Source organism: Macrosteles quadrilineatus, unplaced genomic scaffold, assembly GCF_028750875.1.
Source record: "Macrosteles quadrilineatus isolate MER2022 unplaced genomic scaffold, UCM_ALF_1.0 Scaffold_15__1_contigs__length_3749704, whole genome shotgun sequence".
NCBI classification, from domain to species: domain Eukaryota; kingdom Metazoa; phylum Arthropoda; class Insecta; order Hemiptera; family Cicadellidae; genus Macrosteles; species Macrosteles quadrilineatus.
The window spans coordinates 2,729,697-2,747,861 of NW_026542608.1; the positions used below are offsets into that span (position 1 = coordinate 2,729,697).

An 18,165-nucleotide genomic window follows, 5' to 3' on the forward strand; every position below is an offset into this window, starting at 1 on the left:
CATTCCCGATTAACATTAATGCATATTCTTATCTCAAAAATCCTTTCGGGCTCCGCCCCAGTGGCTCTGTAGTTCCCCATGTTAACCTTATGATGTATCATATTTAAAAGGAATTAATGAATCTTAACAGCTGTTTCCATTAAACAAGTTGGTTCTGTTCTATGATGTTCAATAGCATAAAAGTTACAAGGATTGCCAACAGGGTGCAGTACTATTATTTTTTTTAATTTATGACAACAGCTAATTTCCAACCAAAAGGTGAGTGAGCGTAGCGAACGAACTTCAACCTGGAGGCGAGTTAGTGTAGCGAACGAGCTAACCTGAAGGCAAGTGAGCGCAGCAAACGAGCTCCAACCTAAAGGTGAGTGAGCGTAGCGAACGAACTTCAACCAGGACGTGAATGAGCCATGCGAATACTTATGAAGTTAAACGGGGCAAAGCCCGCGGGTACAGCTAGTAATACATATTTACAACTTGTTATACTCCTCAATTGAATAAATAGGATTTGATATAATATAATGGAAGTGCTTGATATACCATAGGCTTGATCAAGATAGGCTTGATCAACCAGAACCAGTGACCATCAACGTGTCGCTCACAGGTCACAGAGGACTGTGCGCAAACCAGATTTAAACTGGATTTACAAGTGTGTACACACAAGTTGACACTTTTGCTACCGCAATAGTTCAACATTTTTCATTCATAAGGACCAGCGAATCACATATGCGACAGCCGGTTTCTACCCATAGACTGACGTCGCATATTTGCGTCAGTGTTCCAATGTTATTTTATTAAAAAGTTTATAGTTAATTTTAGTTAAGTTTGGTTAATTATATCTTTGTAATGGTCTATTTGAAGGCCCTGAATTCTCTGCTGTGGTATACAGGGACGTCTGTTGCACAACTGGGTCGCTCGGTCTGTGGATATGATAATTAGTGACGTCATATGATTGTTGGATAAACTGTTTAGCGAATTTCCCATATAGGGAATAAGCTATTACCGTAGTACTCATGGTAAGACCTGGACCCGGGACCAATTTTTTTTTTTTTCGTTTTGAGGTTCCTAGAGGCCAAAAATACCATCCGTTCAAATTCATATATATATATTGTCAAAAGCAATAAATGATACTCTAACGAAATGCAAAAGTATCAATAAGAAAGATAAAATCCTATTAAAAGCAACAAATTCAAAAGCACCAAATTTAAGAGGTCAGCCCAAAACCCACAAAAAAGACATACCAATTCGACCCGTAGTAAACTTCATAAATTCACCTTCATACAAACTATCAAAATACTTAAACAACAAAATCAAAATGTAAATTTAGAATCTGATTCTTCTTTGAAAAACACCCAAGATCTTAACAACAAAATTAAAGATATAGATATTCCTAGCGACGTTTTACTCTTATCTTTCGATGTAAACAATATGTATACGAATATTTCAACCAAAGAAACATTATCTATATTGAAAAGAAACCTAATAAACGACAACAAATTGAAAATAAATGAAATAAATATATTATCAAACTTACAGAGGTAGATTTAAACATTTTTGTTTTTTCTGCCCCTGAGCTATAAGACTTAATAAATGGTTTTAAGTTACCTTTGTCAGTAGCTCAAATGGTCGTTAAAACTCTACAACCAGGTTTCGATGCTGAGTTGCACCATGATCACGTAAGTCAGCAGGATAACTTCTTGCTCACATGTCGGTCAAATTGACGTCGTTAAAAAGTTTATAAACACAATACAGGACGTAAAAAACACATACATTAAACACGAACAGGTACAAAACATATTACGATCGAGATCAAACTATCGAACGGGCCCGTCACGGTTATCGGCGGCAGGAGGACTGAAGACGGCACCGTGTGACCTTGAGGTTACTGATAACCGAGATAGTGGACTCGTCCTTTGTGCTTCCTCCCCCGTAGATGAACTCGTCCGGTGGGTTTGGCATTCCAATATTTTGTTAAATATAAGGTGCGAACTATAGTTCAGTTTATCGTTTAAAACCAATTCTTTATCCTGTTGGAGGGCTCTGTAGATATGGTATTCCTCCAGTGTGTCCAAAATATGTCCTTTATTTTGAAATTCTAAAATTTTCATGTTGTCTTCAATTTTTGCAGCCGAGTGTTCTTCATCGATTATGTGTTGTGCAAAGCTAGATTTTTGCTGCACCAATCGGGGGTTGGGCTTGTGTTCCTTAGCCCTTTTGATGAAAGAACGCCCAGTTTGGCCAATATAATATTTTTCACAACTACCACATTTTAACTGATATACCCCGGTCCTGTCCAAATTATCTTTACCTGTAGATGAAAGTTTTGGTTTTAAAAATTGTTCAGTTTTATTAGAAGTTCTAGGGGCTGGTATGATGTTAAAAGGTTTTAATTCTTTCTTCAATAGATTATGTAATCTATGGCCGTATTCTATCGGGACATATTTGGGTTTCACGTCAGTGATCTGTTTATCATTATTGATTTTACTATCCATCTGCTTCTTCAATATTTTATTAACCATATTGGAGTCGTAACCATTGGCCCTGGCAATATGTTTAATTATATTTAACTCTGTCTGGAAATCATCTGGCGTTAATGGAACTCGGAGCAATCTGTTGATCATGCTATTATATGCTGCTATTTTGTGACTGAAAGGGTGGTAAGAAGAGGCGTGAATAGTCTGATCAGTTGTGGTTGGTTTTCTATAAATATTGTATTTGAATTTTGAATCATATTTCTCAATTGTGAGGTCCAAAAAATTGAGTTTGTTGTTATTTTCAACCTCTTGGGTAAACTTCAATTTCGGGGTTATATTGTTAAGATATTTGTTAAGGAGTTCTATTTGTCTATTGTTTCCATCAAAAACTACTATAGTGTCATCCACATATCTAGAGTAAAATAGGATCTTCTTGCTGTATGGATTTTTATCAGATAGGATGTGCTTATTTTCTATGTAGTTGAGATAAATTTCTGATATGATTCCTGATAACGGTGAGCCCGTTGCCAGGGCCAAAACATATTGCCAGGGCCAATGGATACGACTCCAATATGGTTAATAAAATATTGAAGAAGCAGATGGATAGTAAAATCAATAATGATAAACAGATCACTGACGTGAAACCCAAATATGTCCCGATAGAATACGGCCATAGATTACATAATCTATTGAAGAAAGAATTAAAACCTTTTAACATCATACCAGCCCCTAGAACTTCTAATAAAACTGAACAATTTTTAAAACCAAAACTTTCATCTACAGGTAAAGATAATTTGGACAGGACCGGGGTATATCAGTTAAAATGTGGTAGTTGTGAAAAATATTATATTGGCCAAACTGGGCGTTCTTTCTTCAAAAGGGCTAAGGAACACAAGCCCAACCCCCGATTGGTGCAGCAAAAATCTAGCTTTGCACAACACATAATCGATGAAGAACACTCGGCTGCAAAAATTGAAGACAACATGAAAATTTTAGAATTTCAAAATAAAGGACATATTTTGGACACACTGGAGGAATACCATATCTACAGAGCCCTCCAACAGGATAAAGAATTGGTTTTAAACGATAAACTGAACTATAGTTCGCACCTTATATTTAACAAAATATTGGAATGCCAAACCCACCGGACGAGTTCATCTACGGGGGAGGAAGCACAAAGGACGAGTCCACTATCTCGGTTATCAGTAACCTCAAGGTCACACCACCGCACACGGTGCCGTCTTCAGTCCTCCTGCCGCCGATAACCGTGACGGGCCCGTTCGATAGTTTGATCTCGATCGTAATATGTTTTGTACCTGTTCGTGTTTAATGTATGTGTTTTTTACGTCCTGTATTGTGTTTATAAACTTTTTAACGACGTCAATTTGACCGACATGTGAGCAAGAAGTTATCCTGCTGACTTACGTGATCATGGTGCAACTCAGCATCGAAACCTGGTTGTAGAGTTTTAACGACCATTTGAGCTACTGACAAAGGTAACTTAAAACCATTTATTACAGAGGTAATTGTTAAGCAAAATTACTTTAGTTATGATTCGTTTTTCTATGTACAAGAAGATGGTCTACCAATGGGATCTCCCCTTCCAGGACTTTTATCAGAAATCTTTATGACAGAAATGGAAAAATCCAAAATTATTATTGAAACAAATCCATTCATAAACAACATTGTTTATTGGTACAGATATGTAGATGATACTTTATGCTTATTTAAAGGAAATGACGATGAATCTGAGTAATTATTAACATATATCAACAATATTAATAAGAAAATTAAATTCACCAAAGAAACCCAACAAAAAGAAATCAATTTCCTATATCTCATTCAGGGGCAGAAAAAACAAAAATGTTTAAATCTATTCAAGCTAGTCAAGCTTCCACTGCCAGTCAGTTTGAAAATATCAAGCTTAAACTTGCTTACACTTCTTGCCACATCAAGTTCAACAAATCATGTTTAAGTTACCAAATAATCCCTAAATATGTACAAATAAGAATTAAGAGCACTTCATATGCTGCCAAAAAAGCTAAACAAGCTGCCGAAAAAGCATGGATCAAAAATGAAATAAAGTCTCTTTATAAAAAGAAAAGCATGTTGAACACTCTTCTTTACAAGAAGCAACTTGAATTGGGAGATAAATTACATATTTTGGAATACCACAAACAATTACTTTTAATAGAAACCCGTGTAGGTAAGAAAACTTACAAAAAGAAAAAAGAACAAGATAAAAAACTAACTAATCTAATGAATGCACAAAAACCCAGGGAAGAAATTATTACATTTGATTTTGAATTTTATCCAAGAGTCATAAACAAAACCGACATAAATTTTGAACAAGATGAAATAAACCTTCTGAACAAAGGCCTAAAATACAATTTTTCAAAAAACAATAAAAAGGGAATTTTTGAGGAACTTATTTCTGCTGAAACCGCCATCAAATTAATACCTAACTCTGATGAAAGAACTTACCTCCGTGCCATAGTAAATAAGAAAATTAAAACTATGCAGAAAAAGAACACATCAACAATTATAAAACAAAATGGTGAACAAAAGGCTCTTAACAGTATTAGGATTAAACTTAATGAGAACAATGCTCTTATAACTAAAGCAGACAAAGGAAACACCCTCGTAGTACTTTATAAAAAAGACTACATCGAGAAAGTGAATAATTTTATCTTATCAAATAATATTTTAGAAATCGAAAAAGACCCTACTGTGAAATATAGTACTGTAATAAATCAAGTTATTAATAAGAGCAAAACACTTCTAAGCCTAGATGAAATAAAAGCTCTAAAAATAATGAATCCGTCAGCACCTAACCTAAAAGGTTTGCCCAAAATACATAAAGAGAACGTTCCGATAAGGCCCCTGGTAAATTTTATGTCAGCTCCATCATATAAATTGGCAAAAAACTTGACAAAATTCTGAGAGAAAATTACACCTTTGACCATATTCACAGTGTGAAGAATAATCTAGAATTAATCGAAAAAACTAAAACTATGCAAGTAAAAAGTCATCACACATTGGTATCCTTTGATATTGTAAACTTATATACAAATGTACCTATCAAAGAAACATTGGATATTATTGACAACAATCTCGCAAATAATTCTACATTAAGTACTGAAGCAAAAAACGAACTCATGCATCTGTTAAAACTGACCCTTGAGCAAAATTATTTCACTTTTAATGACAAGGTTTACTCACAACCTGACGGTCTAGCAATGGGCTCACCGTTATCAGGAATCATATCAGAAATTTATCTCAACTACATAGAAAATAAGCACATCCTATCTGATAAAAATCCATACAGCAAGAAGATCCTATTTTACTCTAGATATGTGGATGACACTATAGTAGTTTTTGATGGAAACAATAGACAAATAGAACTCCTTAACAAATATCTTAACAATATAACCCCGAAATTGAAGTTTACCCAAGAGGTTGAAAATAACAACAAACTCAATTTTTTGGACCTCACAATTGAGAAATATGATTCAAAATTCAAATACAATATTTATAGAAAACCAACCACAACTGATCAGACTATTCACGCCTCTTCTTACCACCCTTTCAGTCACAAAATAGCAGCATATAATAGCATGATCAACAGATTGCTCCGAGTTCCATTAACGCCAGATGATTTCCAGACAGAGTTAAATATAATTAAACATATTGCCAGGGCCAATGGATACGACTCCAATATGGTTAATAAAATATTGAAGAAGCAGATGGATAGTAAAACCAATAATGATAAACAGATCACTGACGTGAAACCCAAATATGTCCCGATAGAATACGGCCATAGATTACATAATCTATTGAAGAAAGAATTAAAACCTTTTAACATCATACCAGCCCCTAGAACTTCTAATAAAACTGAACAATTTTTAAAACCAAAACTTTCATCTACAGGTAAAGATAATTTGGACAGGACCGGGGTATATCAGTTAAAATGTGGTAGTTGTGAAAAATATTATATTGGCCAAACTGGGCGTTCTTTCATCAAAAGGGCTAAGGAACACAAGCCCAACCCCCGATTGGTGCAGCAAAAATCTAGCTTTGCACAACACATAATCGATGAAGAACACTCGGCTGCAAAAATTGAAGACAACATGAAAATTTTAGAATTTCAAAATAAAGGACATATTTTGGACACACTGGAGGAATACCATATCTACAGAGCCCTCCAACAGGATAAAGAATTGGTTTTAAACGATAAACTGAACTATAGTTCGCACCTTATATTTAACAAAATATTGGAATGCCAAACCCACCGGACGAGTTCATCTACGGGGGAGGAAGCACAAAGGACGAGTCCACTATCTCGGTTATCAGTAACCTCAAGGTCACACCACCGCACACGGTGCCGTCTTCAGTCCTCCTGCCGCCGATAACCGTGACGGGCCCGTTCGATAGTTTGATCTCGATCGTAATATGTTTTGTACCTGTTCGTGTTTAATGTATGTGTTTTTTACGTCCTGTATTGTGTTTATAAACTTTTTAACGACGTCAATTTGACCGACATGTGAGCAAGAAGTTATCCTGCTGACTTACGTGATCATGGTGCAACTCAGCATCGAAACCTGGTTGTAGAGTTTTAACGACCATTTGAGCTACTGACAAAGGTAACTTAAAACCATTTATTACAGAGGTAATTGTTAAGCAAAATTACTTTAGTTATGATTCGTTTTTCTATCTACAAGAAGATGGTCTACCAATGGGATCTCCCCTTCCAGGACTTTTATCAGAAATCTTTATGACAGAAATGGAAAAATCCAAAATTATTATTGAAACAAATCCATTCATAAACAACATTGTTTATTGGTACAGATATGTAGATGATACTTTATGCTTATTTAAAGGAAATGACGATGAATCTGAGTAATTATTAACATATATCAACAATATTAATAAGAAAATTAAATTCACCAAAGAAACCCAACAAAAAGAAATCAATTTCCTATATCTCACAATTTCCATCTAAAACAACAAACATTCTTTAAATTTTAATTTTGTAGATACCAGATGCATTGTATATGTTTGCTGTATTGTTTGTTATAGGATTGTTGGTTTTATTGTGTATGATTTTAAAAATTTTATTTTTTGTTCTGTAGCTTAATTTTACTGGGGTATGTTTGAATGTTTTCCTGATTGCTATGTAAAAATTGTTGTTGTATGGGACGCACATGAATTTCTTTTCTTCTTTGTGTTTCGAATTGTTTTCTAAGTTTGATTTTAATTAATTTCTTTTCTTAATTTTCTTCTTTCATTTTTTTCTTTCTTAATTTTCAGAATATTTAATGTTCTGACTGTGACAACTACTACATTGGACAAACCTATCGAAATTTTAAAGTTAGATTCAACGAACATATACCGTACAGGCATATAAATCGAATAACAAAACATCAGTGAAATCAAATTTTGCAGATCATTTACTAAAATCCAAACATAAGTTTACTAATATCGAAGAAAACTTAACAATATTAGAAATTGAAAAAGACAGAGAAAAATTGAATGTAAAAGAAGAAATTAATATTTATATGAACTACAAAAATAACAAATCAAATATTTTAAATACAATAATTCCAAAATTGAATAATCCAATAAATGAAATAATAGCAAAATTGAGAAAATATTAATGAAAATTAATCGCGCCAAGCATCTACTCCCGGCTGGTTCACCATTACGGTAGTACGGAACTAGTGGTCACGGTTTAAATATACTGCAGTTTTACACCCTTACAATTGAGATAAAATTTTGAAATTTGGTACAGAGCTAGCGAATAAACCCTTTATACCAATGGTGTAGTTTTGAAAATTAAAATTTTGTTTTGTAGTATATATAAATATTTTTAAAATTAACACATTAGAAAAAGTTTGGAAAAGTAAAGTGAAAAAGTTAGTCGCCTACTAAAATTGTTGTTTGTTGGTCAGAGAAATTTTGTCTGTGATAAAGTTGTAGATAATTAAATATACTTTACTGTTTGTATTTAACTTTTCTTTCTATAATGCTTAGTTTTGTTTAAGTTTTGGGTTGAACAGAGTGACAAAATCTCAGTTTTATGGCGCGGCACGGCGTGCAGCTGCCCGCAAGCTGTAGTGTAGTATCGCCACAGAAAACATACTACTATAACCCAGAATGCCATGCTGAGTGCATAGCAACGCTGGTGGCGCTGCCTACGAATTGACAGGCAAAGCTCTCTCAAAGCACTTAATACTTTTTACCATGCGGTTGGCATTCTGGGTTATAGTAGTATGTTTTCTGTGGTATCGCATAGCTAATTAATGTAGGCCTACTGAATTATTTCAAGCAAAATTATTAATATGCCTTTAGATTATCCTCAAGAATATTACTTTTGTAGCAAATATTGCTTTTATATACATTCCCTTAACCAGTATAGAAGGAAGTTCAGTTATAACTATAAAAGCTTAAGTGTTAATATGTCGTTTTTCCTTATAATTTCCTGTAGTAAGTAAAATTAGCAACAACTTGTAATCAGCGTTCAGTTTGTTTGCAACAGTTCATAAATTTGTATATAATTAAATAATATATAAATAGCCTATTACCAGTCAATTAAGCCTAACAGCCTATTTTAAATATACTAGAGGTCGTCCAGTGGTCGAAACTCGACCATAAATCTTACTAATATTATAAATGTGAAAGTTTGTGTGTTTGTTTGTTTGTTTGTTTGTTTGAAGTTCAATCACGCTTTAACTACTGGTCGGATTGTGCTGAAATTTGGTATGACGATAGCACACGATCCCGATTAGCATATAGACATATTCTTATCCCAAAAATCCTTTCTGGCTCCGCCCAAGTGGCTCTGGAGTTTCCCATGATAACCTTATGAGTATTCATATTTTAAACGGATTAAAGAATTTTGCCAGCTGTTTCAATTACACAAGTTGTTCTATGATATTCAATATTATTAAAAGTTATAAGGTTGGCCAACAGGGTGCAGCACTATTGTTTTATTTTCATTTATGAAATGTTTTATAGCTAAGTTGAACCAAGCCGCAACAAAAAGCTGTGATGCACAATAAGAACTGTTAAAGTAGGATTGTTTAGGAAGTCGGTGGCTCAGTCGGTAGCGCCACGGACTTCGGGCCCAAGGCAGTAGTGTCGTGGGTTCGGATCCTGGTCACTGCCGATAACATTTTATCAGTACACTTCACCTTTGTACTGTACCGGCTCTCTCCTTGCTTTGCTGTAAACGATCCACGCACAGGCGCTTAGTCTATGTGGACGGGCAAATGCAAGGTTAAAAGAGGCCGCCAACCTCTTTTTTAAAATAGAAAAAAAAGTCAAGTTTATGTTTTTAATAAAAAATAATGTTGTGATATTGTGCGAATATTCAATATTTTTATACTTATACGCTAACCCCGTACGAAGGACGGGTATTCTGCTAGTATGTACATAAATATGTAATTTAATTATTTTCAAAGCAATTAACCATCACTTAATTTGAAGGCAATAATTAAATAACAATGTATTCATTGGTTGATTTGGATAATATTCTCTAATGATTAGCTAATGACTAAGTGATTTTATTCAAGTAGATTAAGTATGTCAAATTCCAAGAATATATTATGCCAGTTTGATTGTTTTGATTTGACACGTATGAACACATGATCGTATTAAAAAGGTCCATCTTCAAAGATATTCCACCACAGCTTAACCACTTCTAGCTAAAAAAATCCAATTGCACTTTACATACTTCTCTATTTTTCACCCCACCCTGTAAATAAAACATGTCATTGGAATTTGTTTTGATTTTCTGTTTATATTTCGTTGTTATTTCGTCACCATCTAACAACCCATAAAGCCCATGTTAATTTTTTGGTTATTTCAAATTCATTTTTTGTGCTTATCTTTGAGCCTATTTTAATTTATAATGGGATTCTGCACACCTACAGGAAAATAGCTTTCTAACAGTATGCATAGATTTTCCCTACGACGCACACGAGCTGAGAAAAAAGGTTTTAAAGAAACATGCTTGCCTATTAATATATAGATTATGTTTACAATCTATTTCAAACACAAGCTAAAGTAAAAATAAATATATATATAACTAAACAAAATCTCAAAAAGTAATTTACCCAAATTAAATTGCATATACTATTAATTGGCCTGAGTGACTAAAAGTGAACAGTGAACTTCAAGATCTAGAAGACCTGAATGCATTGTTGCTGTTGAACATGTGTTAGCAACTAGACTTCCTCATTCTTCTGCCATGATATAGCCTGGGTAATAGTTTGAAACAAATTTGTGTTGTTTTAATATTAATATGTTCTAATAAAAAGTGAAAGCTAAACTAAAATAGTTTATTATTTCAAATAGTAAGAAGACCTGGAACCATTAGGAATAATTTTTGTATACCATGCAGGCAAGAAGAAATGGTTTTTCAGAGAAGAAAATTGAACTTGGTAATCCCCATCTAATTATTATAGACTAGCCTATATAGGTGTTGGAAATTTGTGAACATTATTTCTGAGGTGGATCGAGTAGCCTCATAGTTGTTAAAACCTATATGAAATCTTTGATTCAAGTTAAAACTTTTAGTGAAATTAGAAACAAACAGACATTAAAATTAGGCTATATATGTGCTTGAGAGACTAAATTTATCAATTTTTTTTGGAACAATCCTATCTAAATTTAATATAACATTTTATAAAGAAAATAATCAAAAGGCTATCACTTTAGTATCACAAAAAAAGTCTCATAAATTAAAAGATTAGCAAGGAAATTGGAAAATAAAGAGAGTTCCTAGGACTAACCCTAAACCCTGAGGTTGCATGTTATTGTTGGTTTTAGTGAAAAATAGTAGTCACTGTAACCGTAGGAAAATTTCAATCCTTTCTCAATAATAATAATATTATTTATTGTTTTTGAACATTTTTACATTGTATTGTACACATCATTATTCTAATATAATTGATATATTTTTTTTTAGGGAGAGGAGGGAAAATGCTTTTACGCACACAGGTAGCCAGCCTGTAGTGTGAGACTCCTGAATCTACACAGACTACTCACTAAAAAAACCCGTCTACTCTGTTGGACACAGACCTGGAATTGTTTGTCACATTACTTCAAGTCAGGCCAACATGTGACCTAAGCCCTCAGGGCTCTCACCGTTTTTGGCATTTAGTTACTTTATGACCTACACTGCATCCCAGTCAAGGTCGAGCTTCTTGGCACGGAGAATACCCTGGATGTAATGTGACACACAGGTCCAATTGTCCTCAGCCTCCGTCATCATCGGTATGACCGTGTCCACTGACAGCAGTCCTACTAACTGTTGAGCCTCAAGGCGGGGCCTTTCCCAACGCTGGCAGTGGAAAAAGGTATGTTCCACGTCATCGGGAATGCCTGGGCAGTATATTCTATCAGATGACACGGCTTTGCCCATCCTGAACAGGTACGACCGGAAAAAGCCGTGACCCGTCAGAAATTGGGTGAGGTAGAAGCCCACCTCTCCGCACCGCCGATTAACCCAAGGTTGGACTTGCTGTATCAGTTGCCTGGTCCAACGTCCCCGAGTCTCCTGTTCCCAGCTCTCCTGCCACAGCTGGTAGGTGCGGGTGCATTCCTCTGTTCGTGCCTGGTCCTCCCCACGGCGCTGATAAATTGCCTTTCTCTCCGCCGCCAAAAGTTTGATGGGGATGACTCCAGCAACCACCAGGTTGGCGGGTTCGGACACTGTTCGGTAGGCGGATGCAACTCTTAGTGCTGCCTGACGCTGCACTCTGGCGAGCCGCATCCTATATACCTCCTTATGGAGAGTGTCTGCCCACACCTCAGCACCGTACAAGAGTACGGACTGGACAGAAGACATTAATAGCCTTCTACGGCTGGACCGAGGCCCTCCGACATTGGCCATCAACCGGCAAAGAGAGGAAACCACCCTAGCGGCCTTGTCTGCCGTACGGAAAATCTGATCCCGCCAGCTAAGCTTGCTGTCCACCATAACCCCAAGGTACTTGGCAGAACGAACGGTCTGGACTTCGACGGCACCTACCATCAACGTGCCGATGGTGTCAATCAGTTTTTTTGTTAATATCACGATCTCAGTTTTGCTTAAAGCAAGTGAGAGACCGTGGTCTGCCATCCATGCATTTATAACCAATAAAATTGATATAACAATAGCCTATATAAAAGAGTTAATTAAATAATAATGTAAATGGGATTGAAATTTTAACAAATAATAAATACCTAATTACTAACTACTAGAGTAAACGTAGAATAGATGGAAGAAAACTACAATTCTTAGTTAATAATACTTAAATGTTCAATGTACCATAAAAGGTTTTAATAAATATTTCTTGAATTGACACAAAAGCCTCGTATGATTATTTCCTTCTTTTCATACACATCAGTGTTGTCAGATATAAAACATCTAAATTAATAGATAATTTGTGTCATTGCTCTAATCTCGTGTTGTGGCTAGTGCGAGTGTTCAGTGGTGTAGCGTAGTCGTAGCCATTCATTTGGCTATCCCATGCGGTGTTGCCACTTCGAACGCCGCGGCCTTAGTTAAAGGCGGCCGTAATTATATACATATAGATTCAAGATTCAAAGAGTCTTTATTCACACAGTACAAATTTTCGTACATGAATAGTGTCTATTGTTACTAGGGGTCTCAATCCCGGGCCTTCAATCCAATCCCAGGATTTCGGGATTCGTCCCGGGATCAATCCTGGGATTATATAATATTATGATTTTTAACTTTTTAGCCATTTTAAATTAGCGAGAAGTCTCCTCGTTGAGTACTTTAATGTTTTAAACTTAAACTGGCCTTACCAGTGTTACACTGCGCAATGTTTCCGTTTTCTAAGTAAATAAATATTACCACGCTGAACTTTCATCGCCCGTATTTCTTATTTATAGTGTATAAATGTTGATATGTCACTCTAGAATATAATAAATACATTTAAAGTAAATCCAAATCGTCTAAAAACTGAAACATATATTTAGGCCTACATTCGTTAGCCTATTGAGTTTAATGATAATTAAATTTTCCAATCAAAAAGATCATTAGGCCTACTTATACCATTTTGTATAATCGTCTTAAAAATAAAGAGTATATGTGTTTCAAGTGTTATTGGACAATTTTATTAGTTTTCCTCAAATAAAAAGTCCTCAAATTCACAAAAAAATCAATATAAACATAGGTTTTGCAATCCCGTTAATCCCGGGATTAAAAGTCACCAATCCCGGGATTTCTAGGTATCAAAAATCGGCCGGGATCCCGGGATTGAGACCCCTAATTGTTACTTAATACCTAAATTAGCAATAAGAAACATTTAAACAAAATACTATAGGCTACATTATTTTAAATTGAAATTAGGCTACTATAATCTTCTATTTTGTAAGGTGTAAGGTCAAGTAAGAATGCCTTCAGTTTTTTCATAAATTTAGATTTGTCTTTTTCTTTTTTTTAAAAGCTAGGAAGTTTTCTAAAAAAATAGTTTCCAATATAAGAAGGTTTATTTTTTAAAAGTTCAAGTCTTGGTTTTTCTTTAGCTAAATAATTGTTACCCCTTGTATTATAATTATGCACAGGCAATTCTTGATTCTCAGCAATATTTGAAAAATATTTAATTGTTTCAAAAATATATAAGGTGTGAACTGTAAAAATGCCCATCCCTTTATAGCTGGGTTTTCCTAGGAGCGGAGTCGGCGAGCGGAGAGAGGAACGCGGAGAGCGGAATTGAAATTAACATGGCATTCCGCTCCGCTTCTAGGAAAACAGTAACATTAAATTGCCTAAGACAAGTGGAGTCCGCTCTCCGCATTCCTCTCTCCGCTAGCTGATTCCACGCCTAGGAAAACCTGGCTTTAAATAAGATTTGATGGACTGATTATATTTTAATTTATGTATTATCCTGATTGCTTTTTTTTGTATTTTCAAAATCTATTTTAAATTCTTTTTCTTTGTCCCACCATAAATACTAATTCCATAGTTAATATGTGATTCAATATGAGCATGATATATCATTTTAAGGACTGATCCTTCACAGAGATATGACATTGTTCTTAGGACGAATATACCAGAATTTAGTTTTTTTTATTAAATACTCGACATGTTTATTCCAGCTTCTCATCTATTATCAAACCCAATAGTTTTGAGGTTTTAACTTTGAGCAATGGAATTTGTATCTATATCTAACTTTATACTTTTATCATTTTTGTCTCTTTTTGTTTTGAAAAGAATGAAATTAGTTTTACTAGTATTAAGTAGCCTACTAAATTATGGTATTTTAAAAACTGATTCAGACTTTTTAATTCTGATTTAGCAGACATTTCTAAATCAGTTAGGGATTTCCCAGTTGTGTTAAGATTAATATCATCTGCATATATACTTATCTTACTACCTGGGTCTTTTAGAGAATTTGGAAGATTTTTGAGGTAACATATGAATAAAAGAGGACCAAGAATCGATCCCTGTGGGACATCAGATGATATCTTTGATAAATTAGATTTTGTTTTTTGGAAGATGTTATTTTTTGACAAAGTTGATATTTCCACAAATTGGTAACGTTCCTCTATGTATGATTTAAACCATTTGAGAGTGACTCCTTTAATACCCAAATTATCAAGTTTAGCTATTAATTGATGGTGGTCTACATTATCAAATGCCTGGGACATGTCCATGAAGATGCCAGCTGAATTTAAACCCTTATCTAGTGAATTTATCACAGCTTCAATGAAACTAACCGCTGATGTAACAGTCGATCTACCAGCACGGAAACCATGTTGTTCATTATCAATTAGATCACACTGGTTCAAGAAACTGTTCAACCTGTTGTACACTGCCTTCCCATATACCTTTGATATTGCCGGGAGAATTGACACTGGCCTGTAGTTTGAAATATCTTTCTTAGAGTTTTTCTTATAAACGACCACTCTAGCAATTTTAAGCTCAATTGAAAAAATTCCTGTTACAAATGATGAGTTAATTAGGTGCATTAAAATGAATTTAATCTCCTCTTTCACCTCTTTTAACATTTTTACTGATAAATCGTCATAGCCAGATGTTGTTTTATTTTTTAAAGAGTGTATAATAGTTATTATTTCGGTATCAGTTACTGGTTCGAAATACAATTTTGTATGCCATATATTTTTTGAAGAGGTGTCTGATGTAGTATTACAAAATTTTGTATGTAACGTTGAGGGTTTTGTAAAAAATGAGTTAAAATTATTTGTTATTTTTTTTGGATTGTTAACTATCTTATTGTTAACTTTTAATGACATATTTTCCTGTTCTTTTTGTTTTTTGCCGTTAAAGACTTCCTTGTTAATAATTGACCATGTTGTTTTTGAAATGTTTGATGAACGTTTATTTTTTTTGTTATAATATTCTTTTTTTGTTTTGAAAAGATCAAATTTAAATTTTCTTCGACAAATTTTAAGCTCTTTGCACTCTTTGTCTTGATTTCTTGCACACTTACTTATCCTAACAATAGTTTCCCTCTCTTCTCTTAACCTAGCATTCATCCAGCAATTCTTTTTGGAGCCTGTTCTAACAGTAATTTGTGGAAAACACTCATTAAAATAATAAAAAAATTTCTGATGAAACTTAGAGTACTTATATTCAATAGGAGACTTGTAAATTTCCATCCAATTCTCATCCTTCAGTTTTGATTTGAACAAATTGATGTTTTCTTGGCCAGGATTTCTACAAGTTTTTACTATGGATTTTTTTTTAATGATCAAGGGTAATATTCATCTCAAGTACCTGACCATCATGGTCTGACAACCAAGTAATTAAACCATATACACACATCTGTACATCAGTAATATTAGTTAAAAAATTATCAATAGAGGATTTGGAATTTTTAACAACTCTTGTGGGAAAGTCCACCAAATATCTCATGCTGTGGCTTTTTAGTATGTTTGAAAACTGTTTATATGTGTGATTTTTATCCAATACATTTATATTAATGTCCCCAGCTACAATTATATTTTTACAAATTCCTAGGAGCCTGTCAATCACAAAACTAAGTTTATCTAAAAATAGTTTACTGCTTGCGCTTGGGGAACGATTAACTCCTAATAAGTACAAATTGATAATTGTTGGTACAACACTTCACCGCACAACACTCAAAAACCTTCTCCTCACATGTTTCCTGTATTATAGAGGTTGAAATTTTCTTAATTTTTAGATTATTTAAATTATTTTTAGCCATCAATGCCACACCTCCTTTTGTAAAATTGCTTCTACAAAAATAATGTTTAAGATTGTAACCATCAATATTGAATTTTAGAATTTCATAATCCTTCATATTATGCTCTGTTATTACTAATAAGTGTGGATTTATTTCGTCAATAATAATTTCTAATCCATTTTTACGAGATTCCAGATGTTCTATATTTTGAAATATTGTTATTTTGTTTTTGGAGGAGTCAAAGTTTGGTTTAGGTTTGTGGCTTGAGAAGTTCCGAAAATTGTGTTGTGAAGAGCTGTACACATTCTTAGTTAAGGCTATACATTCTTTGGGATTTTTTGTATTATTGGTAAAAAAGAAGAGGAAGGAACAACCAATAACCATGTTACCTGAAATCACTTATATCATTGTTAAAGAGGGTTAGTTCATTTTAACGGTGTTGGCTGCACTGCACTGTTGCCATGACACCATGTCTACTAGATCGCTGGCTCTGTGGTTGTTTAACGTCATCCATGCTACAGGTTAATCGTGTTCTATTCGGAGGCGTTATTCTCTAATTTGTTTAGTTCTGTCATTACAATTTACCTATCTGTTAAAATCATCTCAATGCCAATACTTTTAATTAATTGGTGAAATCAATAAATTATAAATAATATTGGTGAGTCTGTGGCACCATGGACCCAAGGCAGTGATCGTCGAATTTCACTGGAAACCGCTCCCCTCCTCCCCCAACCTCCCCTTTATATTTTCAATTTTGTAAAATCTTGTCTTCTTGCACATCTACACCATACAGTGATCTTATATGCCAAATTTGATCATTCTAGGTCGTATATATATTGTGATAATATAGTGATCATATATCAGTCAGTAGTATAAAGATTATAAACTGAAAGAAACAAAACCATTAACATGTACCCTAATCTTACATAGTTTAAACTCTTACTTGTAGCAGCTTTAACAATTTTTTCAGAGGTCTTGGCCAGTTCCGTGGGGTCAGCTTGCTCATTGACACACCTCGCCACTAGTACTTGCTTCATTTGATGAATTCCCGTCAGTAATCGCTCTGTAAAAAAAAAACATAATACTATTTTGTCAAGAACTGGTATGTAAACAGAAAAGTAGTGTTAAAAAATGTTACGAATTGAGTTCTTTTCAAAAACCTTTACCATCTCTTGTTTGAAATTACAAACTACATGATTAGTGCTATCCAGCTTTTGGTAGGGATTAATTTTTCAGAAAGGTAGTTCTTCTTGTCTAAGATACCTATCCTTTTTGTCAAGATGTAGATGGACTAAAACTTCAGGTTAGCTATCAACTAAGTAAGCAACCGTATGAGCTTTAATAGTCCAAAACACAATACCTTAAAGCAGAGAACTAGTAGTTTGAGTTAATTTTTTTCTACCATACAATAATTTTCATTACGTCATTATACACATTTCAAAGGGAGCATTTCTGAAATCTTAACAAATCTGAAATCATAACATCTAAAATTACAATAATTGTATTAA

General features: G+C 34.2%; 1 protein-coding gene across 1 annotated transcript in view; it reads right to left on the minus strand.

Annotated features, from left to right (window-relative positions):
* The window catches only part of LOC129005093 (protein CREBRF homolog), a 103,171-nt gene that overhangs the window by 6,189 nt on the left and 78,817 nt on the right, over positions 1-18,165 (minus strand). The window contains exon 7 of the mRNA XM_054433888.1: positions 17,601-17,720. Coding sequence (XP_054289863.1) covers positions 17,601-17,720 — 120 coding nt within the window. The remainder of the gene's footprint in view (positions 1-17,600; positions 17,721-18,165) is intronic.